This window comes from Schistocerca cancellata, chromosome 6 (genome assembly GCF_023864275.1).
Source record: "Schistocerca cancellata isolate TAMUIC-IGC-003103 chromosome 6, iqSchCanc2.1, whole genome shotgun sequence".
Lineage (NCBI taxonomy): Eukaryota > Metazoa > Arthropoda > Insecta > Orthoptera > Acrididae > Schistocerca > Schistocerca cancellata.
Genome location: NC_064631.1, coordinates 362,300,082 through 362,325,939, shown reverse-complemented (window position 1 = coordinate 362,325,939; position 25,858 = coordinate 362,300,082). Strand labels below are relative to the sequence as shown.

Genomic DNA, 25,858 nt, shown 5'->3' with positions numbered 1-25,858 from the left:
ATGCAGAACACGTCAGACAGATGAGTGAGACACATGTAAGTCACGTGCAATAGCTCGAGTACTCGTCGATGGGTTCTCTTCAAGCTCATGATGAACTTCCTTTGCCAATACGACAGTGCACCGCAATCTTTACCTTCTTGGAGCACCACAATTTTCCCTACCGTCTGTGAACTTCCCACTTTTCCGCAGCCGTTGTTCTACTCTGGTGATCATGGCATGAGACAGAGTCACACGACTTTAAAAGTAGTTGTGGTACAGACGCTGAGCCTCTTTTCCATTGCAGCGAGCTTCATCGTAAATTAATAACATATCGGTGTACTCGAGAACGTCTACACAGGCAGCCTGTTACTGTAGTATTAGGCACCGTAATGTCACCTGACGTAGCAACTGGAAGCATAAAAACAAGGCAGGTGGAAACAGAGGACATTATGTGACATGACGTCATCGTACCATTAATGAATATGAGTAGCCTGCCATAATAGGCGAAATGCTTAAGAAACTCCTAGCTCTTGTTTTCCTTGTAACACTAAAAAGAACCGTTTCCGGACATGGGTCCCTAAGTATATCTTGAACTACTGAATCCCCCCTTGACAACCTCTAGAAGCGTGTAACATGAAATATGAAACACCCTGAATAAGCGCATCCGTATACGGCCGAGAAATATTTTTAGGTTTTGGAGATAAGCAGCATGACCTGTTCAGTGGTGACCTATACCACATTATTACTAAGTTCCATATGACAGACCGAAACTTCGCTCTGATGGCCTGCGACGAAGCACTGTGCAGTGTTACATGTAAGCCATAATGCGAGTCCCTGCTTCGTGTCTAAGCGTCGCTAGTTCAGCTCAGTTCTTCAGAGTCATCTGCCGCTCAGTATTATTTTCCTGTACTAGTTTTGTGTCCCCCTAATGAAAACAGGCAGTCGTAAGCGGATAACGTGGATGACATGAATGAAATATGAGAGACGCTTACAGGATATATCTCGGCGAATTCTACAGAGTGATAATTGTTGTTGTTGTCTTCAGTCCTGAGACTGGTTTGATGCAGCTCTCCATGCTACTCTATCCTGTGCAAGCTTCTTCATCTCCCAGTACCTACTGCAACCTACATCCTTCTGAATCTGCTTAGTGTATTCATCTCTTGGTCTCCCCCTACGATTTTTACCCTCCACGCTGCCTTCCAATACTAAATTGGTGATCCCTTGATGGCTCAGAACATGTCCTACCAACCGATCCCTTCTTCTGGTCAAGTTGTGCCACAAACTTCTCTTCTCCCCAATCCTATTCAATACTTCCTCATTAGTTATGTGATCTACCCATCTAATCTTCAGCATTCTTCTGTAGCACCACATTTCAAAAGCTTCTATTCTCTTCTTGTCCAAACTATTTACCGTCCATGTTTCACTTCCATACATGGCTACACTCCATACAAATACTTTCAGAAATGACTTCCTGGCACTTAAATCTATACTCGATGTTAACAAATTTCTCTTCTTCAGAAACGCTTTCCTTGCCATTGCCAGTCTACATTTTATATCCTCTCTATTTCGACCATCATCAGTTATTTTGTTCCCCAAATAGCAAAACTCCTTTACTACTTTAAGTGTCTCATTTCCTAATCTAATACCCTCAGCATCACCCGACTTAATTCGACTACATTCCATTATCCTCGTTTTGCTTTTGTTGATGTTCATCTTATATCCTCCCTTCAAGACACCATCCATTCCGTTCAACTGCTCTTCCAAGTCCTTTGCTGTCTCAGACAGAATTACAATGTCATCGGCGAACCTCAAAGTTTTTATTTCTTCTCCATGGATTTTAATACCTAATCCAAATTTTTCTTTTGTTTCCTTTACTGCTTGCTCAATATACAGATTGAATAACATTGGGGAGAGGCTACAACCCTGTCTCACTCCCTTCCCAACCGCTGCTTCCCTCTCATGCCCCTCGACTCTTATAACTGCCATCTGGTTTCTGTACAAATTGTAAATAGCCTTTCGCTCCCTGTATTTTACCCCTGCCATCTTTAGAATTTGAAAGAGAGTATTCCAGACAACATTGTCAAAAGCTTTCTCTAAGTCTACAAATGCTAAAAACGTAGGTTCGCCTTTCCTTAATCTTTCTTCTAAGATAAGTCGTAAGGTCAGTATTGCCTCACGTGTTCCAGTATTTCTACGGAATCCAAACTGATCTTCCCCGAGGTCAGCTTCTACTAGTTTTTCCATTCGTCTGTAAAGAATTCGTGTTAGTATTTTGCAGCTGTGGCTTATTAAACTGATTGTTCGGTAATTTTCACATCTGTCAACACCTGCTTTCTTTGGGATTGGAATGATTATATTCTTCTTGAAGTCTGACGGTATTTCGCCTGTTTCATACATCTTGCTCACCAGATAGTAGAGTTTTGTCAGGACTGGCTCTCCCAAGGCCGTCAGTAGTTCTACTGGAATGTTGTCTACTCCGGGGGCCTTGTTTCGACTCAGATCTTTCAGTGCTCTGTCAAACTCTTCACGCAGTATCGTACCTCCCATTTCATCTTCATCTACATCCTCTTCCATTTCCATAATATTGTCCTCAAGTACATCGCCCTTGTATAGACCGTCTATATACTCCTTCCACCTTTCTGCTTTCCCTTCTTTGCTTAGAACTGGATTTCCATCTGAGCTCTTGATGTTCATACAAGTGGTTCTCTTATCTCCAAAGGTCTCTTTAATTTTCCTGTAGGCAGTATCTATCTTCCCCCTAGTGAGATAAGCCTCTACATCCTTACATTTGTCCTCTAGCCATCCCTGCTTAGCCATTCTGCACTTCCTGTCGATCTCATTTTTGAGACGTTTGTATTCCTTTTTGTCTGCTTCATTTACTGCATTTTTATATTTTCTCCTTTCATCAATTAAATTCAATATTTCTTCTGTTACCCAAGGATTTCTACTAGCCCTCGTCTTTTTACCTACTTGATCCTCTGCTGCCTTCACTACTTCATCCCTCAAAGCTACCCATTCTTCTTCTACTGTATTTCTTTCCCCCATTCCTGTCAATTGTTCCCTTATGCTCTCCCTGAAACACTCTACAACCTCTGGTTCTTTCAGTTTATCCAGGTCCCATCTCCTTAAATTCCCACCTTTTTGCAGTTTCTTCAGTTTTAATCTACAGGTCATAACCAATAGATTGTGGTCAGAGTCCACATCTGCCCCTGGAAATGTCTTACAGTTTAAAACCTGGTTCCTAAATCTCTGTCTGTGATAATTATGGAAACCAATTATTCTGTCAGTTTTCATAGTAAAAGCAACATTTTATGAACCTTTTCGGCTGTTACTTAGATATCTTCACAGTCACTTGCAAATTAGTTATATAGGGTGGTAATTAGGTTATTCTTGGTTGCTTCACTGTGAATAAGTTTGTAAAGGGAAGTTTCTTGTGTAACTCAATCGTCGGGAACTCTACGGTCATCAACCTCCTTATTATGTTGGATAGGTTTTCTGAGTTTTTCTTCGTCTTTTCTACTTGTACTCTCACATTACTGTTCCGTCATTTGTCCCATTAAAACGTTGAAGACGAGAAGAGCTATATTAAATTTGATTACACGATATCAGTGCAACAACAGCGATAAGAGTTTGCTTCGAGATAACGCACGTGTCCGCGTCTTAGAAAATGTCAGATATAAAATTTTCAGAAGTGAGCGATAATGCTGCTTCATACTTGTTTCATTTCTTTAATAATACCATGGACCATCAGCTGCCATTTCTGCTCATATTTCTACTGGAGGTGGCCAATCTATTTAATCCGGGTAGTGATAGTGTTTGCAACTAACTAAATTGTTCGTTCACCAATAGGTAGACTGGAGTTTCGGTTGTGTGAATAACGCCATGAGTATTGGAGTTCATGATGTCTTTAATGGTTTTCATCTACGTTTATGTTCAGCTGGCTCTTTTATAGCGTGTGACGAAGGGCACTTTGTGTGCCACTGTTGTTCCCCATCTTTCCTGTTCAAGCAGCAAATGATGCGCGGGAAGAACGATTGCTGGTAATCCTCCGCGTGACCTCAAGTGCCTACTCGTATAATTCTCCCGTCACGGTTCGGCTGTCGTCTAACCATACAAAAATGGGTCTGCGCAGGAGAGCTTCTGTCAAGTTTGGAAGTTAGGAGACGAGGTACTGGCAGAAGTAAAGCTGTGAGGACGGAGCGTGAGTCGTGCTTGGATAGCTCAGTTGGTTAGAGACTTGCCCGCGAAAGGCAAAGGTCCCGACTTCGAGTCTCCGTCCGGCACACAGTTTTAATCTGCCAGGAAGTTTCATTTATGTTTGTTATGAACTCTAAAGGTCCTATAACATTTTCTTGGGGTACGCCTGAAATTACTTTTTCATCTGAAGATTCCTCTCCGTTAAGAATGATATGCTGTGCTCCACTTGCTGGGAACGCTTCAACTCAGTAAAACTAGCTTTTCCGATATTAATCGTATTTTGTTCATTAGGTGACAGTGCTTTTGCTTTTGGGAAGCATGACGCCGACTTCGGCGCTGCTAGTTACTACTTCGTGAGTCTCTTGAAATAGCAGAGTTAGTTATCACACGATCGCTATTTTCGGAACTCATGTTGATCCCTTTAGATGACAGTTTTGGTATCCAGAAAGGTCTTAATACTTGAGTATAAGGTGCGTACAAAAATTCTACGACAGACTGATGTCAGATATAGGTTCATAGTTTTGTGCATCTGTTCGACAACCCTTCTTGAACCTGGGAATAGCCTGCGCTTTTCCCAGTCGCTAAGAACGCCTCGTTCCCTTCAGTACACTGCTGCTAGAGGAGGAGAAAGTTGTTGCGCATACTCCATGTAGGCTTTTACAGGTATCCCACACAATCCAGTCACCTTTCCCTTGTTGAGCGATTTCACTTTATGTTCTGTGCTACTGTCCACTGATTTCGATATGTCAGCTTCCCTTTCGTTAGTCGATTTAAAGAAATCCCATTACTTCTTCTTCACTGAAACAATTTTGGAGAAAGGTCTTCTGTCTTCTTCCGTTTCGATGCTATTATGGTCACAGTGTCTAATCATATGATCTTAATCGTCTTACTCATTAACAAAGCCAACAAAATTTAATATTTTCTGTCACATGGTCAACAGAGACAAATGACTGCCTCTTTTGAAGAGAGAATTAAGGGAAAGATGAGAGGAGGAATCGGTTGTGCCCTTTTGAACGAACCTTGAAATATTCCTCTCAGATGAGATACAGCAACAACGGGGAACCTAAAGCTGAACTGCGAGAATTTGTTCAGGAGACTATGGGACGGATACTTCAGAGGCGTCGGCAGTCGTGTTCCTTTTATGATGCAGCCACTCCTAGACGCACCCTCGATGTTGGAACTCAGCATTTAGGTTGCACAATGCCCGGTCGTCTTGCCCAAATACCCATTTTGGGAGGATTTTTTTTCCAGGCTGTTCAGCCGGGGAAGATAGATGCAGGTTGCGAAGTCATCCATGAAAGGAAGAACATCATCACATCATCAGATTCTCATTCAGCCGTGTCTAACAAAGTGGAAGAGTATTATGAAAGATGAATGATACAGAACACAACCTGTATGAACTGTTACAGTGCTCCTCTTACGTATCAGAAGACAAGTGTTCTGACAGTAAGGTGTTCTGTAGCAGACGGCGCAGTACATGATGTGGATCATGATATCTATGTAGCGAGAACAGTCACAGAAAATGACTACTAAAGTAACGGACAAGCTGTTAGACTACAGCGTAAAAAATGAAAAATTCGTTGGCATAGGCTTACAGTGTGACGCACAAATTCTAATACAGTAAATGAAAACAACAGTCGTAGGCTCTCGAAGAGAGTACGTACTTTAACATAAGGTAGTCACTGCATCTTCAACTCCCTCAAAACTAATTTTTTTTTTCGAGTAGGTTGAATCGTGTTATTTCAAGTTTCTCTAATGATTTACAGTAAGTTTCCCTCAATCGCGAAGATTCAAGGTAAGCCGTATCGATACATAGTTGTTAATTTATTCTGAACACACATCATAAACAGGTGATAGATAAACATCAAATAAATGTCATTATAAATTTTAGTAGCTCAAAATTCCAAGTGGAACATGAAGAGAGGTATAAAGAGGGGACGAAAACTTTTCTTGTAGTGATGGCTCAGATCTCAATTCATGTATCAAACTCTTAACCTACAATGATAAAATAGTTAGGCAGATGCACTCCATTTCCTGTTTTGTAACACCGGCTAAAATATCATCGTTCTTAACATGCGATTATAGGTCGCAAGCGACAATGAATTGCTCGAAAATGAACTGTCCAATCGAACGCTGTTTTGGCCTTCAAGCCCTCAGTAAATAGTGAGATTATAGTCAACAGTAGTGTTGGTTTGACCTAGCAACGGTTGATGTCAGTGGCAGATTATATTTTCAATAGTATATATATTCAGATATCATTTCAGTCATGTTTAATTGATAATGAGGCAGTTATAGTTGTGGGCGTCCACGTAGGATATATGTACAGTTTCTGAGTACCTTGTTCGTCCTACCATCTCAAAACTGTAAAACAGAATTTCATTCGAGTACGCTTAGGCGTAGAATCGGAACGGCTATCTTGAGTGCCAGAGACTGAAGTGTTCCTGCAACAAACTGAACTCACAAATAGTGGGAGGCTTGTGGCTGTTCAGTACCAGAACCATCGTCGTGGCCGGGGTCTTTGGATCCGTTACAGCTCTCGCAGGAGTCATCTCCTGATTCACTGTGATTATCAGATGCATTATCGCTATCAACCACGCTACATTTATTACAACGTGCGTCACTTAGTCTTTCATGATAACATTCTATTTCCTTATAAGGTATTACATGAGCCACACGATGAGATTCCATCAAAGTTTCAGAATTTCCCTTGCAGACTGCCTCTGACGTATGCGTACTTCTGCCAGCTAATTATTTTTGGCCACGTTTGCTTTCGCAGCAATCATAAATGTCCGAAATAAATATCTGAACTATCTGGAGACACTGAGGACAAATTATTGCCCCTTTCGTTGAGAGGGCGAAGGTTTAACGCCAAAGATAAAAAAAAACTGGATAAACCCTGTTGCGCTGAACAAAATTATTCGGCAATGCTTTCTTTGGTGAGAGAAGGTGCTATAAAAATTTGACGAGAAAAACAACTGAAAACTTCGAAGAAAATAATACAGAAACTTTCGTTCTGGAGGTACCACAGTTTCGTAAGTTAAAAGCGCCACATGGCGCAGCAACTTACAACACAGAGGAAATTGTACAATCATTCTAAAATTTCTTGACATGTCTGCATATAAAAGGAAATCAATTATAAATACGAAAAGCTAATAATAACAATAATGGCGTACTAGAAGTAACATCAGATGAGGCGCACGAGGCTATTCGTGTTGTAAAAAAGGGAAAGACGTCTAGACATAATGGTGTTCCACCAAAAGTATTTAAAACTAGATACAAAATGAAGTTGGAAAATTATTTACGGAATACCTGTATAAGAAGAAACTGCCTAAGCCGGGATAGTGCTGAAATTCCTGTAGTTTAGAAGAGACTATAAAGACAAAAGAATAAACACAGCTGTAACTGTGTCTTCTCCGTAATTTTCTAGGTACTAATTAAAAATAACATCACTAGGATAGACCGAACATTGAATAAACTAGCTTTAGAAGTGGATGTTGCACAGAGACCATTTGCAAGCCTTGAACGCAGGCACCGACTAGATCAGCACACCTTGAGGCAGCGTTAGATTCAGTTTCAACAAAATCTGTCCTAGCAATCCTTGATAACTGAAGCATTCGTTCTACTTATGCAAGTGCTCTGAAGAAAATATTTCTTAACTCTTTGACTACCAATTTTTTTCGGATAAAATACATTAATCTATGGTTATTTTAATCAATGTTGTAATCAGAAATAATGATGTGAAACAAATAATTCCCCGCCGTTTCGATTTCGAACATGGGGAGGGGTGGGATATTCAGTGTTACAAGTACCTCTGGGATTTCAGAAGACAGTTACCTACAAATTACAAGGTATGCAGGAAACAGACACACATCAGTAGGTAGAGCACCCCTCCAAGTTTTTAACTCACGTTACAGCCGCTCAATACGGGGTCTGATTGTGACGTGTCAAACGTCAATATGTGCGTGCAGTTCAATGATAGGAATCGTCGGGAAGGTGCGACAGCAGGACGCTTTCGAAATCTGTTTATTTGGTTGCATACCTGCAGGCGCGAACTAATTCGGTGGGACAACACGGAACGGAGCTCAGGTTTAACAATGGAACTTAAAGACAGCACAGCTTTCAAGTGCAAACTGCTATTGCAAACATTCTGCAAGCCATTAGCAAGCTTAACTTCACATGTGGGACATTGACACAATGTAATAATAGGCACCAAACTCCCACAGATTCCCCTACAATGTATCATGAGACACATACGTTCCAATGGTAGTCAAGGGATTAATGCCGTAGCTTCCTAGGAAAAGCTTTCGGATTTACAAACTGGGAAAGCAGTCTTGATCGTCACGGTGCCGGCAGAACGGCGCACAAAGATGTTAGTATCTGGGGTGAGCCAGGCAGGTGCCGGCTATGTGGCCAGGCGGTTCTAGGCGCTTCAGTTTGGAACCGCGCGACCGCTACGGTCGCAGGTTCGAATCCTGCCTCCGGCATGGATGTGTGTGATGTCCTTAGGTTAGTTAGGTTTAAGTAGTTCTAAGTTCTGGTGGACTGATGACCTCAGATGTTAAGCCCCATAGTGCACAGAGCCATTTGAACCAGGCAGGTGACTGGCGGAAACTGAGTAGCGAGTAAAGCAAGCTTGTCAGCGTCAACTATAAAGTGTACTTTACGTTTCGGTTTCCTTTCAGACAGGAGCGACCTAAGATAGCAGAGATGGACCGATAGCTAGCAGAAACTATTAGGTTGCTAGAAAACTAAGTTCTCGGTATGCTATATGACTTTGCAGCCACTGAGGTCTGTGATAACGCCGGATGAAATACATGAAGAGTTTTTTACAGATTTCAGTAGATTTGAACTAAGTCCACTGCAGAGCGGACAAGTGGTGTATTCCTCCGCAACCGGAATCTGGGATTGTGAATCGTGAGAATATTTAGCTTACCATTTAAAGCACCAACTGAACCAAAATATTGCCACATTATTTTGAGAATGCGGTGGCTTACAAGTTCTAAATATTTTTTGAAAAATCATGATTTGCACACAGTATGTAATTTTATCACAAACAACGTGTTTTGGTCTGACTACAGGCCATCCTCAGATATAAAACGGCATCAATTATGGGACGTACGAATATGTCAAAACGTGACAACTTTTATCTCCATCACTGGTGCACATCACATCAACAAAACCATGGCATGCCGGAAAGCACCCAACTCACACATATGATAACAAACGTATGAGGCGAAGTCAGTCTACGTGCTTCACTCCATTAACTAATTACCATATGTGTGAGTTGGATGCTTTGCTGTATAATGTGATTTTGATGCAGTTAATTTTTAGCAGTCGTATAGAAGAAGTGTCGTACTGCTGAAGCTTCCAGTTGGGTAGACCAGTCGCCTGGTGCAAGTCTTTTTATCTGACGCCACTTCGGCGACTTTCTTGGCCAAGAGGATGATACGAAGGCAACACGACACCCAGTCCCAGTCCTAGTACCAGGCAGGAATCGAACCCTGGCCCCTCGCATTGCATTCTGACGCGCTGAAGACTCAGATATGGAGGCGGACACACATCTAAATACAAGCTGTTGTGATCTCTCTTGTAATTGATGTCATTTTATCCTTGCAGATGGTCTGTTATATGACCGAAACTGGTTCTTGGTGATGAAATGGCAGACAGATACAGCGCAAGTCACGAATTTTCAACTACATATTCTTTCCTGGCGTCATACCGAATGGTCTCGCATATCGCAGGACAGAAATGCCGACAGAACAGGTTCTTTAATGTAAATAATTGAGTTAGAGCTACGCAAATTAGTCTGAAAATACGTTCCATATTATCTAAATATTTCAGAATACAAACAGTTTATAACATATGTGATACACCTGTGGAACAGTGCCTGGTGTACGCAGCGTTCAGCTATACAGCGTGCAACCGCAAATGAAATTCCTAAGTCAGGTACGGTACTAGATGGAACCACATAACGACATACGCAGATAAAGTTGCAAATAGGGTAATGGAGGGGGGGGGGGGAGATACATCACGCCTTCGGAACGATAAAACTCTGGCATCACAGAAAAGGCAACCGATGTGGGAAAGTTAGAGGACAAGCGAGACAGTCGATCGATAGAAATGCAATAACATGGCAGAATCCACAAAACGAGCAGCAACACAGGAACACAGAACGTTAAAAGAGACGAATGATAAATAAATTAATACCGAGAACTGAATGTAATCTAACGAGGGAATATGAAGTATTTAGATTTCGTATCCGCAAGACAAATATGAGAGGCCAAGCAACGTGAGCAGCAGTCTCACGGAACGACAAACCGCAGTCTGTACAGATTCCAGCCTGCCACTGAAAATAAACGCAGAATATATCTACTTAAAACAGCAGATAAAAATTCGCTTGATGCCTTCCTAAGAGAGAGAGTCTCCATTCCCTCCAAGCTAATTATGTAAGTGTAGACCAGATATGGCTCCAATTCAAAGACACAGTATCGACAGCAATAGATAGATTCATACCGCATAAGTTAATAACAGATGGGAATGATCCACCATGGTACACAAAACACGTCAGAGCACTGTTGCAGAAGCAAAGAAAAAAGCATGCCAAATTCAGAAGAACGCAAAATCCCCAAGACTGGCTAAGTTTCATGAAAGCTCGAAATTTAGTGCGGACTTCAATGCGAGATGCTTTTAATAGTTCCCACAATGAACCTAGCAAGATGAAACATTTATGCATGAAAACAACAGAAAGCTAAAGTCAATGGTAGAAAACCCAAAGAGATTCTGGTCGTATGTAAAGTACACCAGTGGCAAAAAAACAGTCAGTACCATTACTGCACGATAGCGATGGAAATGTTACCGATGATGGTGCCACTAAAGCGGAGTTACTAAATACAGTTTTCCGTAATTCCTTCATGAGAGAAGACGAAGTAAATATTCCAGAATTTGAAACCAGAACAGCTGTTAGCATGAGTGACATAAAAGTAGATATCAAGGGTGTTGCGAAACAACTAAAATCATTAAGAAAGGCAAGTCTTCCGGTTCCGATACTATACCAAATCAGATTCCTTTCAGAGTATGCAGACAAAATAGCGCTTTTCGTAGCAATCATATACAACCGCTCACTTGGCGAAAGGTCTGTTTCTAAAGACCGGAAAGTAGCACAGGTCACACTAATATTCAAGAAAGGACATAGGAGTAACCCATTGAATTACAGACCCATATCACTGACCTCAATTTGCAGTAGGATTTTGGAGCATATACTTTACTCGAACATTGAGTCACTTTGAAGAAAATTGATACATAACCAACACGGATTCAGGAAATATCGCTCCTGTGAAACACAGACGAATGACTTTATTCCCGTGAAGTAATGAATGCTGTCGATAAGGGATCTCAGATCGATTCTATATTCATAGATTTCCAGAAGGCTTTTGATACCGTTCCTCACAAGCGACTATTAATCAAAATCGCGTGCATATGGAGTATCGTCTCAGTTGTGAGACTGGATTCGTGATTTCCTCTCAGAGAGGTCACATTTCGAAGTGCCAGACGGTAAATCATCGAGCAGAACAGAAGTCATATCTGGCGTTCCGTAAGGTAGTGTCGTAGGCCTTCTGCCGTTCCTAATTTACATAAATGATCTAGGTGATAATCTAAGCAGCCCCCTTATTGTTTGCAGAGGATGCTGTAATTTACCATCTAGTAAAAGCATCAGACGATCAATTCAAATTACAAAATGATCTAGAGAGAATTTCTGTATGGTGCGAAAAGTGGCAATTGGCATTAAACAAAGAAAAGTGCGAGGTCATCCAGATGGGTACTAAAAGAAATCCGATAAATTTTTGGTATACGATAAATCGCACAAATCTAATGGCTGTCAATTCGACTAAATACCTAGGAATTACAATTACGAGCAACTTAAATAATAAAGACCACATAGATAATATTGTGGAGAAGGCGAAATAAAGACTGCGCTTTGTTGGCAGAACACTCAGAAGACGCGACAAACCCACTATAGAGACAGCCTACATTACACTTGTCAGTCCTCTGCTGGAAAACTGCTGTGCGGTGTGGGATCCTTACCAGGTAGGATTGACGGAGGACATCGAAACAGTGCAAAGAAGGGCAGCTCGTTTCGTGTTATCGCGCAATAGGGTTGAGAGTGTCACTGATACGATACGCGAGTTGGGGCGGCAGTCACTGAAACAAAGTCGGTTTTCTTTGCGGCGAGATCTATTTACGAAATTTCAATCACCAACTTTCTCTTCCGAATGCGAAAATATTTGGTTGACACCCACCTACGTAGGGAGAAATGATCATCATAATAAAATAAGCGCAATCAGAGCTCGAACGGAATGATTTAGGTGTTCCTTTTTCCCACGCTCCCTTCGAGAGTGGAATGGTAGAGAAGTAGTATGAAAACGGTTCGATGAACCCTCTGCCAGTCACTTACGTGATAATTACAGAGTAACCATGTAGATGTGCTTTTGAAGATCTCTGAAGCTGTAAAAACAACAATAATAAATACAATAGTTAGCATTACAGTTGAAGAGGCAATGACATCCTTAAAAAGAGCAGTTGTAGAAGTTGGACGTATAAGTATACGTATAATAAACGTAACTGCAAAGAAATTGTAGCTAGCAATAGAAACACTCAACCAATCGACAAATGAAGGAAACACAAAAATATTCGGAAAAAGAAATGAACCTAGCAATATGAAACATTTTTACATGAAAACAACACGAAGCTAAAGTCAATTTCCTACAGTATATTTATGAAGAAATCTAAACGAAAATGCTCGTCGGTATGTCAGTTTCAGGTTATAGAAAACCAACATAGCTTTCAGTGAAATGAGAAACAAAGGCGTCAGCATTAAGAGTACAAAAGTAATTACACGTGTTAATCGCAGAGGAGAACGCGTGTAGGTGGAAATAGTACGTCGAGTGTCTTTCAGAAGGGGAGAAACATTATAATGTGATAAAAATAAAGAAATGTGTGTTAATTTTGGAGTTGTAGAGGAGCGACTTCTAGTCTCACACAGCTTTGGAAGACTCGCGTTAAAACAAGGCAGGAGGAATAGAGAAAATTCCTGCTGAATTTCTGAAATCACTGTGGATAATGACAACCAAATGATGATTCAAGTTACTGTCTAGAATCTGTAAAACTGAAGACATGCCAGCGGATTTCCGGAAGAATATCCTCCACGCAGTCCTTGAGGTAACGAAAGAAAATTGAGGATCAGCTAGACGGTTATCAGTTTAGCCTGAGGATGGAAAAATTCTCATTTGCTTAATGATAAAGGAAAGACTCAAGTAAGATTAAGATACTCTCATAGATCTGTCGACATATGAAAATCGTTCTCAGTGTAAAACGATACAAGATGTTTGAAATCTTCAGAAAAATAGGTATATGGGAGAGGAAAAGAGGCTAATATATATTATGCACTAGAACAAAGAGGGAACAATTACAATAGAAGAAACAGATAAATTCTCGGGTTAAAAACTGTGTAACGCAGGGATGCAATACTTCTCCTTTACAGTTCAACCTGCACATCGAAAAAGCAATGAATAAAGTAAGAGGTTCAGAAATGGAGTTAGAGAGTAAAATGCGCCAATGACAAGCTTCGATGATGACACTGATGTCCTATGAGAAGGTGAGGATGAGTTATCTGTTGAATGAGCTGAAAAGCAAGAAGCACATAACATGTACAGGAAGTAAACAAAGGAAAGGAGGAAGTATTAAGCAGCAGCAGAAATGAGACCAGTGACAAAATTAGTATCGAAATTGAGACCACGTAGTTGATAAAGTCAAGGAATTCTGCTACCTTGGGAGCAATATAAAGCACGACGAGAGAAACAAGGAGGATATAAGAAAAGCAGACAAGCAAAGTCAAAGGGAGCAACACCTCTCTCCGCCCCCCCCCCTCACCCTTTTATCCAATAGGTCTACTGGTATCAAACATAATATTTAATTTGAGGGGATGCATTTCTAAGCTAGTACGTCTTGGGCGCTGCATTGTTTAGAAGTGAATCACGGTCGACGAATAAACCGAAGCAGAAGCGTGTCTAAGCGTCTTAACTGTGGTGTTACAGAAAGCTGTAGAGGTAGATTATAAAAATCGTAGAGAAAAACAGATCAGAAAGACTGGACTATATGCAATAAATAATTGATGACGTTGGGTGTGGGTGATATTCTGAGATGAAGAGAGAGGTTGAGCTTGCGCAACGTAGTCCCGATAAAAACCGTAAAGGAATCCAAAGCGTGAAATGCTGCATTACGTTTCCAAGAGTTCGAAATTGTTTTATGACTCACTAGTATCGATGCATGTTCTCCGAACTACACGCAAGATGGTAATCCAGAACTAGTTATCAGCCAGCATATTCTTTCAGAGAACAATATCAACGTTGCTGAGAGATTAAATAGGCGTGTCCCTTAATCCGATTGTATCAGCGGCAGCGCCATCTCGAAGTTCAGAATTCGCACGCGTGAAATTCTTTCAGTGCATTAATGAGCAGAGCAGTACATTCAGTTGAAGGACCCGAATACTCCACTTACGAGACTACAGTCCACAATTTTTAGCAAAAGCACATTGTAGTACAAATTTAGCTGAATGCCAAAGACTGAGCTTCCAATTAAATCGTGACGGTGAAAGATGTGTAATCTTCATCGATAAGACTACGCATTGAAGCCTGGCAATAGCGCTCACATTTTCTGCTGGCTGGAAGTAGTAAGCTGAAGTATAGGATGTCTGACGACGTAAGCGCTGTGTCCAGGTCAGCTCCGATGCCGCATATGCTCTGGCTCGTTACTCAGATGTTAGGCGAGTAGCGTATCGGTATTTGCGACCTTAAAAGAATTTAGGAACAAGAAGTCGTTGCAACATTTCGCAATTTAGATTTGTATGTGTACATCTGCATACATACTTTTTCTCAGAAAGCCGTCATATGATGCATAGCAGACGGTACGTTGTACCAACGCAAGGATTCCCTTTCCTGCTACACTCGCAAAGGGAGCGAAAGAAAACCGACTACCAGTAGGCTACGCCTTCTTGCGAGCCGTCAGATCTCTTATTTTCGCGGTCCTCGCACGAGATGTAACCCCTCACCTGGTGATGATCCGAAAACTCGAGCAATACTCAAGAAAGGCTGATACAGTGTTCTAGTGATGATACCTTTTGTAGAGGAGCTATACTTTCCTAGAATTCTCCCAGTAAATAGTTGTCGACCAATCGTCTTTCTTGCTACCAACCTAATGTGCTCGTTCCATATTCTCAAGGTTGTTTCACTACGCTTCAGAAGCTTCGCTGGAAAGCCCTTATTTATCCTCCATACATCTGTAATCCCTCCCCACCCGATTTCCAAATTTTTGGAGTTCTGAAGAAAGATATTCGTGTCAGTTGATTTGCTCTGGGCGAAGAGGTGGACGCCTTGGTACAATCATCGTTCCGTAGGCAACCGCAAACGTTTTTCCATGTACGCATGGCCATCATGTCTCACAGTAGGACAAATACATTAACAGTTGAGGCGATTAGTTTTGAAACAATAAACATTTCACTTACTTTTTTCCGATGTGTCTCGTTTTCATTTGACTATCCCTTGCAGTGAGGAAATGCAAACAGAAAATCAATATATAAAGTCATCGTAGAAAGTTGAAGTGTAAGAGGAGGAGGCACGCTTACAGCGTGTTATAGTATTTTAGCTTCTATATTAAATCATACCTTGTGAATGGACGGCAGAGTCCTTAGTGACCTGAAAGATGTTGCCCTAACTAATAACCTTCGTCTACGTACCTCTCCTGTTGGACGGTCAGGCTGTTAAGCTGAACACTTCTGCATTCAGGCATCCTGTAATCGATAATGTGAAATCAGATTGTGCCATCTACACTGAATAATTAAAGTCTAACTCTAGACAAAATATCAAATACACACTAACAACGAGTCCTTGACAATTGAATCTTACCAGCTCGTAATGTTTTAAGCAAATTTCTTTAGTAACAAATGTTCAGAGCAAACATACCGTGATTTACAGTTAGAGCACGGCAAAAATGAAGTTTGTGTCGACAAAGTTCTTTGCTAGTCCTAAAAGTGAAAACGTTGATGAAAAATCATTCGTCGGCCATTGACTAATCTAGCTATAAAGAAAATTCAGCTTTCATGCGGATTCCTTTAGGTGGTACACAATAACGGCGTCAATGTTTTATGTTCTGAGAGCAGAAAAAATGTTTAAGTTCTCAACACAACATCATTATTTTCAAGTAATGCCGTGAATGTAATAAGTTCATAGTAGTAAGTGAAACTACGTAACTGTGTTCATTTTGCCTGATTCATATCACCGAGCGATAGCGAAAGATACTTCCTATGTGACGGGTTTGATTAGTACTGGTCACGGAAAAACTAACGGCCACCGGCCAGCCCGCACTAGAAGATGCCGCTGGATTCGTCTGCGCCACTGATTTAGAATTGTTGTACATTGGTAAACAAAGAATTGTATTATTCTAAATGTACGATATCAAATGTTGTGAGACTGTTAATGACTAAGGCTGTGTCCGTCTGCCGAACTGATCCTCGCAACTTTGAAAGCATTACAGTTGGTTACGGCACAAAGTTTTGTTATATATTGTGAGTCGTCAGCTATGAAGGATATAAAGTTGATGCGCAAGATTTTTTACTATATACTAGTCAAAGATGTCCTGAAAACTTTAATAATTAATTAGACAGAAGTCGTAAGACCCGCTGGAGGTCGGTTTTACAGAAATTGTAATGATCAGTCAAACAGTTTGCAGCGACTAAAGTAATTTAACTGAAGATAGGAAGTGAGTAGTCTAAGATAAAAAACATTAATGTCTCTTCGTTTTTACGAAGATTAAAGCAAAGTCTATAATCGGTAATAAAATTTTTTTGAATCAACATTTATTAGCAACATGTCAGCTGCAATACATGATCTATGGAATATCTATGGAACAGCAACGTCAGAGAATCCTCTACGTTCCCATAGCTACGGTAAACTCAATACGACGTAAAGAATACTTTGCACGACAAGAAGTTTTCTCGTTCTAGTGGCATAATCTTAGAGAGCTTAAGAAGCACTTGTAACTGTACGCGAAGAGAATAGGTCGCAAATATAGCAATGAAAAAAATGTACAGAAAAATCACTTCTAAGAAGTGACCACTCAGAACCGACATTGACAATACGCGACAGGGGTTTCATTGCACTCCCAAAGCATTTAACCACTTATTGCTACCGCATCGCGGCAGGACCTGATGTCAGACTAGAAAATAACACTACAAGTGTCATGCGAAAACTTGGAGTCCTCTTGCTGCGAATGGAAGTCTAAATCGCTGACATATTTCCATTCATTACATTTCTTGCTACTGCTATCATAAGATCTGTACATGAGATGAAAGAAGCAGTAGAGAGAGGTTTTACGTGTAGGAAGTGGACATGAGGCTGTCATCAGCCCGAAGTTTGATTTGAACACTACAGGGCTTTTCTAGGCACGGCCCTACTGAAGATGGCACGTCATCGCCTTCTTCCGGCACATTTTGAATATACTTACTCCGCCAGTTATAGTGTAACTTGGAATCTGGGCACTGCAGCTCGGCATTTTTCATGTTAATAATTAATGCCTGAGGATCAAGAAATGATGAAAGATAGATAACAGTCTTAAGACGCTATCTGCCAACGAAAATAAAATTTAAAAAATCACCCAATAAAAAGTACAATTCATAAAATAAAGTTTAGTGTCAGTTGCAAAAAGATCACCCAATAAATTGTACGATTCATAAAATAACTTTTAGTGCCAGTTGCAACAAGACTTGTGCCTTAGCTGGGCACCTGTCAGAACCAATCGAAAGTTTACTGGGATACAGATGTTCGCCTAGAGGTAACGCTAGGGGGAATACGTTTCCGCCGTTTTTCAAGTCGTATACATATAAAATGCGCGGCACCAACCCCCCTCTGAGAGGAAAATGGAGTTACCTTGACATAAGCGTTAATTGTTAAGTCAAACAACTTTCGTAGTCCTGTCTTCCTCACTTGCGTGTAATATTAAGGTATATTGATAATTTTTTATTTATGGACCGTCTGACAGAAACTGAATAATTGTGTTTTATTCAGTTGCTGTCAGACGTTCCATAAGTAAAAAATTATCAATATACCGTAATGTTAATCAAACAATTTCATCCATTGTAATCTGTATTACAAGTCCACACAATTTAGTAGACTGTTTGGAAAAATACCATGTCTACAATCACAGCAAAATATATTTAAAACTTAAGTTCTACGTAATTTTGAAGAAGATATAACGAATACTTGCTATATTTTTCTGAATTCCGCACGTAGCTATTGCAGTCATCTATAATGCTAATCTTATGAATGTGAAATAGTACTCATTGAAATCATACTTTATAATTTAACCTATAGTGTTTGTGATTAAAAAGGCTATATATAATCTCAAAGAAAAAGAACTTACATGTCACCCAGCAGCGCTGCCTCTAACCTGGCACTTTTATTTCAGTAAATTTCTGGGCCGAGCTGGCGGTTGGCCTCTCACGTTGATAAATGTCTTATTACTCGTAAAACAAACTTAAGCAGTTCGCCGCTGTACCTCCGAGGATGTCTCCCGAAGTCGGAGACGAAACGTCAGGAGAGAGTTTTATACTTCGACCACGGCCTATCAGCCCGGAAGTTTTAAGTGAAAACTTAAGCTATTTTGCAGGTCCTATGATTTGGTGGTTAGTGTTCTAATTTTGTCGGCTGAAAAGGAGTAAAAAACACCTCTCTTTCTCTCTTTCTTATGTTGCTTAATCTTAATTACACGTCTGATCATGGCAACAGCCAAAAGTCTTGATAAATCGTGAATGAAGTCATCTAACGGCTTTATTGCGAAAATTCATTATGGTCGCGCATTCGTTTAGTAAATTTATGCTCTGAAACTGGAGAATTTACACAGAATAGTTTAATTGCTTGTTCTAGCTTGTACCTAAAATTTTCTATTGTCTTAAGTATTTCTAAAGCATAATTTACTGGAAAAAATGAAAAGCAATAAAATTTTAGCAGAGTTCAAGTATGAATAGCTTCCCAAATTTGGTTTCGAGAATATTGTTTTTATATTGAATTACCATCCAATTACAATTTTCTTCTGTAGCTATACAAGAGAGCAACTGTAAAAACCATACATCTCCGTCTATACTCAGCAAACCACTGTGCAATATTTAACGGAGTCCCCTTCGAATGTCCAGCCGAATTTTTTATCCCATTGTAGGAGCAATATTTCGAAGATCGACCCACTCATCTACCCCAGGAGCTGCGAGCTGTGTTGTTTCGCGTACTTGCTGCCTGGACTCCAACTTGACTGTGAACTTGTGTTGGTGTCGAGCCGCTATTTACAGCCGAGTTCGACTCCCAGCACTTGATACGCCTTTTGGTATCCGCACTGCTGTTCCCTGAAACGTACATTCGCTCAGCGCGTTCCAGCTCTGGTGGATGAGATAGCCAGCGAAACCCTAATAAATTTTTTGAATTGAACCGTCTGTCCCGGTTTATTAGGTTTCCCGACGTCTTTGTTTCGGCACACTCCACAAAGTGGAACGACAGCGTGATGGTAAAAAAAACTCGAAATTTTTTTATTACGGAATTCGAATGTATAAACATTTAAGAATTATTCCCCAAAATATTATGCGCGAAATCAAAAAAATAACGATTCTGTGACCGTTTCAAGCCTAGCGTGCGCGGCACGCCTAGACATCAGAGAACCGGTTCCACACTCACGCTCCCTTTTTATACAGACCTGAGTAAATCTGATTTGCTGAGGCTTTGTTTGGGCGAATTTACTCAAAATGTGAACGAAAGTTTCAATAGTCTCATTCGGAGATAAGCTCCAAAAATAATATTCATGGGAAGCGTAGTTGTCGATATTGCTTCAAATTTGGCCACATGTCTATTGAATGTAGGCCATAATTCATTAATGCACGTGGCCAATTCCCTTCAAATCAAAATCGGCGATGAAATGTGCCGATTCTATGAAGACAGAGACGTCAGCAGCGATGCGCTCAGCGACAAAAATGGCTTTTAGGCCGAAAATGAGAGATTATCAGGTCAAAATATCAGAAAGTGGTCATCCACTAGCCGGGGCGATAGTTATTTTGGACCAGGCATCGACGATAACCCGTAAGTTTCAAGCTCGTCCCTTTTTATATATTATGATAAATAGTTGTCAAACCTTTAACACGTTTTTCTCAAAACTATGTTTTTCGGCATGGTTGTCGTCGCCCACGCTCCAATTATTATCCAATTTTAATGATTTTTGATCTCCCTTCAAGCAAATTGAATTCTCTGCAGTTCATCGTAGTCGATTTTTTTTATGTTGATATTTAGTATTTTTTCGGCCAAAAATGGCCATTTTTCTAACACCTATAAGTTCACTTTTTTTTTTCAAATCCCTACGAAGAACTAAAATTGCATCTGTAAGGATCAGGGTGGTATGTTAATTTCATGTTTCAGGTGACCACAATCGAGGCCACGGCGACAACCGTCGATCTACATCTATCTACATCTACATCCATACTCCGCAAGCCACCTGACGGTGTGTGGCGGAGGGTACCTTGAGCACCTCTATCGGTTCTCCTTTCTATTCCAGTCTCGTATTGTTCGTGGAAAGAAGGATTGTCGGTATGCCTCTGTGTGGTCTCTAATCTCTCTGATTTTATCCTCACGGTCTCTTCGCGTGATATACGTAGGAGGGAGCAATATACTGCTTGACTCTTCGGTGAAGGTATGTTCTCGAAACTTTGACAAAAGCCCGTACCGAGCTACTGAGCGTCTCTCCTGCAGAGTCTTCCACTGTAGTTTATCTATCATCTCCGTAACGCTTTCGCGATTACTAAATGATCCTGTAACGAAGCGCGCTGCTCTCCGTTGGATCTTCTCTATCTCTTCTATCAACCCTATCTGGTACGGATCCCACACTGCTGAGCAGTATTCAAGCAGTGGGCGAACAAGCGTACTGTAACCTACTTCCTTTGTTTTCGGATTGAATTTCCTTAGGATTCTTCCAATGAATCTGTCTGGCATCTGCTTTACCGACGATCCACTTTATATGATCATTCCATTTTAAATCACTCCTAATGCGTACTCCCAGATAATTTATGGAATTAACTGCTTCCAGTTGCTGACCTGCTATTTTGTAGCTAAATGATAAAGGATCTATCTTTCTATGTATTCGCAGCACATTACACTTGTCCAAATTGAGATTCAATTGCCATTCCCTGCACCATGCGTCAATTCGCTGCAGATCCTCCTGCATTTCAGTACAATTTTCCATTGTTACAACCTCTCGATACAACACAGCATCATCTGCAAAAAGCCTCAGTGAACTTCCGATATCATCCACCAGGTCATTTATGTATGTTGTGAATAGCAACGGTCCCATGACACTCCCCTGCGGCACACCTGAAATCACTCTTACTTCGGAAGACTTCTCTCCATTGAGAATGACATGCTGCGTTCTGTTATCTAGGAACTCTTCAATCCAATCACACAATTGGTCTGATAGTCCATATGCTCTTACTTTGTTCATTAAACGACTGTGGGGAACTGTATCGAAAGCCTTGCGGAAGTCAAGAAACACGGCATCTACCTGTGAACCCGTGTCAATGGCCTTCTGAGTCTCGTGGACGAATAGCGCGAGCTGGGTTTCACAAGACCGTCTTTTTCGAAACCCATTCTGATTCCTACAGAGTAGATTTCTAGTCTCCAGAAAAGTCATTATACTCGAACACAATACGTGTTCCAAAATTCTACAACTGATCGACGTTAGAGATATAGGTCTATAGTTCTGCACATCTGTTCGACGTCCCTTCTTGAAAACGGGGATGACCTGTGCCCTTTTCCAATCCTTTGGAACGCTACGCTCTTCTAGAGACCTACGGTACACCGCTGCAAGAAGGGGGGCAAGTTCCTTCGCGTACTGTGTGTAAAATTGAACTGGTATCCCATCAGGTCCAGAGGCCTTTCCTCTTTTGAGCGATTTTAATTGTCTCTCTATCCCTCTGTCGTCTATTTCGATATCTACCATTTTGTCATCTGTGCGACAATCTAGAGAAGGAACTACAGTGCAATCTTCCTCTGTGAAACAACTTTGGAAAAAGACATTTAGTATTTCGGCCTTTAGTCTGTCATCCTCTGTTTCAGTACCATTTTGGTCATAGAGTGTCTGGACATTTTGTTTTCATCCACCTACCGCTTTGACATAAGACCAAAATTTCTTAGGATTTTCTGCCAAGTCAGTACATAGAACTTTACTTTCGAATTCATTGAACGCCTCTCGCATAGCCCTCCTCACACTACATTTCGCTTCGCGTAATTTTTGTTTGTCTGCAAGGCTTTGGCTATGTTTATGTTTGCTGTGAAGTTCCCTTTGCTTCCGCAGCAGTGTTCTAACTCGGTTGTTGTACCACGGTGGCTCTTTTCCATCTCTTACGATTTTGCTTGGCACGTACTCATCTAACGCATTATGTACGACGGTTTTGAACTTTGTCCACTGATCCTCAACACTATCTGTACTTGAGACAAAACTTTTGTGTTGAGCCAACAGGTACTCTGAAATCTGCTTTTTGTCACTTTTTCTAAACAGAAAAATCTTCCTACCCTTTTTAATATTCCTATTTACGGCTGAAATCGTCGATGCCGTAACCGCTTTATGATCGCTGATTCCCTGTTCTGCGTTAACTTTTTCAAATAGTTCGGGTCTGTTTGTCACCAGAAGGTCTAATATGTTATCGCCACGAGTCGGTTCTCTGTTTAACTGCTCAAGGTAGTTTTCAGATAAAGCACTTAAAAAAATTTCACTGGATTCTTTGTCCCTGCCACCCGTTATGAACGTCTGAGTCTCCCAGTCTATATCCGGCAAATTAAAATCTCCACCCAGAACTGCCTCCTTTCCGAGCTGCCTCAGGAAAGTCCCAGTTAGTCAGTGAATATATTAATATTTTCAATAAAATACCAGTAAAAAAGTCAATGTATGCTTTATTCATTGCAGCAAACCCCATTTGCCTACTACATTCCGGTACGGAGAAACAAATGCTTAGTTTGATCAATATTTTCGTCTGTAATTCTGTCGTTCGCCCTCTTCCAGTAACTTGAAGTTTGCTATATGATAATGGTACAGTTGTATTTTATTTCATTTCAAGAATCATCTCTAGAAAAGCCGAGACTTCACGCCACTGTACAGTGCTTGATGGAGAGTACTTCTCATACTTCCAAGTATTTCGGCTCCGCCGGTCCTAGTCGTATATGGAACACGGAAATTGAGAGTGTTAACCGCCTCTGCGGAAACTGTCATCAGTTTAGTATCGCATCAGAGCCCCCTTCGGCGGCAACACGTAGGGATTTGTAATGCATTCTTAGATTCTTAACTTAGTACTTGTTGTTGAAACTACAGAGGCAAGCTTTCGCATGATAGCTGACGTCTGTCTTGAATTGTCTAAATCTACATCTACATCTACATGGTTACTCTGCAATTCACACTTAAGTGCTTGGCAGAGGGTTCATCGAACCACTTTCATACTACTTCTCTACCATTCCACTCTCGAATGGCGCGTGGGAAAAAAAGAACACCTAAATCTTTCCGTTCGAGCTCTGATTTCTCTTATTTTAGTATGATGATCATTTCTCCCTACGTAGATGGGTGTCAGCAATATAATTTTTTCATTCGGAAGAGGCGTAAATAGATATCGCCGCAAAGAAAACCGTCTTTGTTTCAGTGACTGCCACCCCAACTCGCGTGTCATATCAGTGACACTCTCACCCCCATTGCGCGATAACACGAAACGAGCTGCCCTTCTTTGCACTTTTTCGATGACCTTCATCAATCCTACCTGGTAAGGATCTCCTACCGCGCAGCAATATTCCAGCAGAGGACTGACAAGTGTAATGTAGGCTTTAGTGGCTTTGTCGCATCTTCTAAGTGTTCTGCCAACAAAGCGCAGTCTTTGTTTCGCCTTCCCCACAATATTATCTATTTGAGGTCTTTCCAGTTTAAGTTACTCGTAATTGTAATTCCTAGGTATTTAGTCGAATTGACAGCCCTTAGATTTGTGCGATTTAACGTATATCCAAAATTTATCGGATTTCTTTTCTCGCACTTTTCTTTGTTTAGTGCCAATTGCCACAATTCGCACCATACAGAAATTCTCTCTAGATCATTTTATAATTGGAATTAATCGTCTGATGATTTTACTAGACTGTAAATTACAGCGTCATCTGCAAACAATCGAAGGGGGCTGCTCAGATTATTTATGTAAATCGGGAACAGCAGAGGGCCTATGACACTACCTTGCGGAACGCCAGATATCGCTTCTATTCTACTCGATGATTTACCGTCTATCACTACAAACTGTGCCCTCTCTGAAAGGAAATCACGAATCCAGTCATACAACTGAGAGGATACTCCATATGCAAGCAATTTCATTAATAGTCGCTTGTGAGGAACGGTATCAAAAGCCTTCTGGAAATCTAGGAATATGGAATCGATTTGAGATCCCTTGTCGACAGCACTCATTACTTCATGGGAATAAAGAGATACCTGTATTGCACAAGAACGATATTTTCTGAATCCTTGTTGGTTATGTATCAATAAGTCGTTTTCTTCAAGGTGATTCATGATGTTCGAGTACAGTATATGCTCCAAAATCCTACCGCAAATTGAGGTTAGTGATATGGGTCTGTCAGTTCAGGTTTTCCGTGTCATTCTCCTGTGGATTAAAAAGAAACCTGAGACCATTCGTGCTGCCGTTATTTGTACACTTTCAGTATACTCTATCAGTCGTACTTGGTATGCATCGTAAACATATAAGCAATTCTAGGGTGAATCTCATAAGCGTTTTGAACATAATCTCCTTTGTGGACTGAGTGCTTTTTCCCCCCTATACCTACAACTGGGCCTCTGTGACCATTCAAACTGCAGTATTTATAATTTTGGTCAAACTACTTGACCAAATGCAACGGAATTCCGTAGCTGTTTATATAATCATTCCTTGCGTCGCGATCGCTTAGAAATATGTAATACATTACCGGTATCGGCACCTAGTTGCCATCTTGAGATATGATTAACCCTCTAAAAAGCATCATCAAGTTCTTTACTAGACGCGATTCGTCATAACACGCCGCTCGATCTGGGAGGGCAGCCTCATCCATTACGGACCAACTCAAGTGGGAGAGACACTAGCACTCGACCTATAGTCCTGACGTCTTCCCATGCGATTATCACTTTTCCGCCCCTACAAAAAACCCTTGAAGCGTCTACAATTCCTGTCGTTTGTCTGACACAGATATTATTTACACAGAAGATACAAAAATGATGACATGCAGAGTGTTTACATAGGAATGTGTTACATTTTTAAGCCACACAGAAATAGTTACACTAACTAAAATAGGAAAGAAATTTTTTTGTGCAAATGCACTTATGAACTCCTTCACGCAAGAGGACACTGTGCTTTGCCAGACGGGTATCTTCAACATGGTGGCTCGGTGGGATGAATGCCTCAATGCTTTTGGCGATTTTGCCTGACTGGTATATCGATACTGGACTGTACGGCCTTCGAAAGGAAACTTTTGATCGCCCTTTGCACAGCCATTACTGTTAAAGATCGGTTCTTCAGAAGCATTGACATCTCTGACTAATAAGC

The 25,858-nt window shown here is 40.9% G+C and overlaps 1 protein-coding gene across 2 annotated transcripts in view; it reads right to left on the bottom strand.

Moving 5' to 3' along the window:
* The window catches only part of LOC126190702 (villin-1), a 375,484-nt gene that overhangs the window by 230,837 nt on the left and 118,789 nt on the right, over positions 1-25,858 (bottom strand). The window contains exon 2 of one of the 2 annotated variants that reach the window (XM_049931170.1): positions 15,965-16,018. The exons of the other annotated variant lie outside the window; for it this stretch is intronic. Coding sequence (XP_049787127.1) covers positions 15,965-16,017 — 53 coding nt within the window. The 5' untranslated portion in view covers position 16,018. The remainder of the gene's footprint in view (positions 1-15,964; positions 16,019-25,858) is intronic. 2 annotated transcript variants of the gene reach the window in all.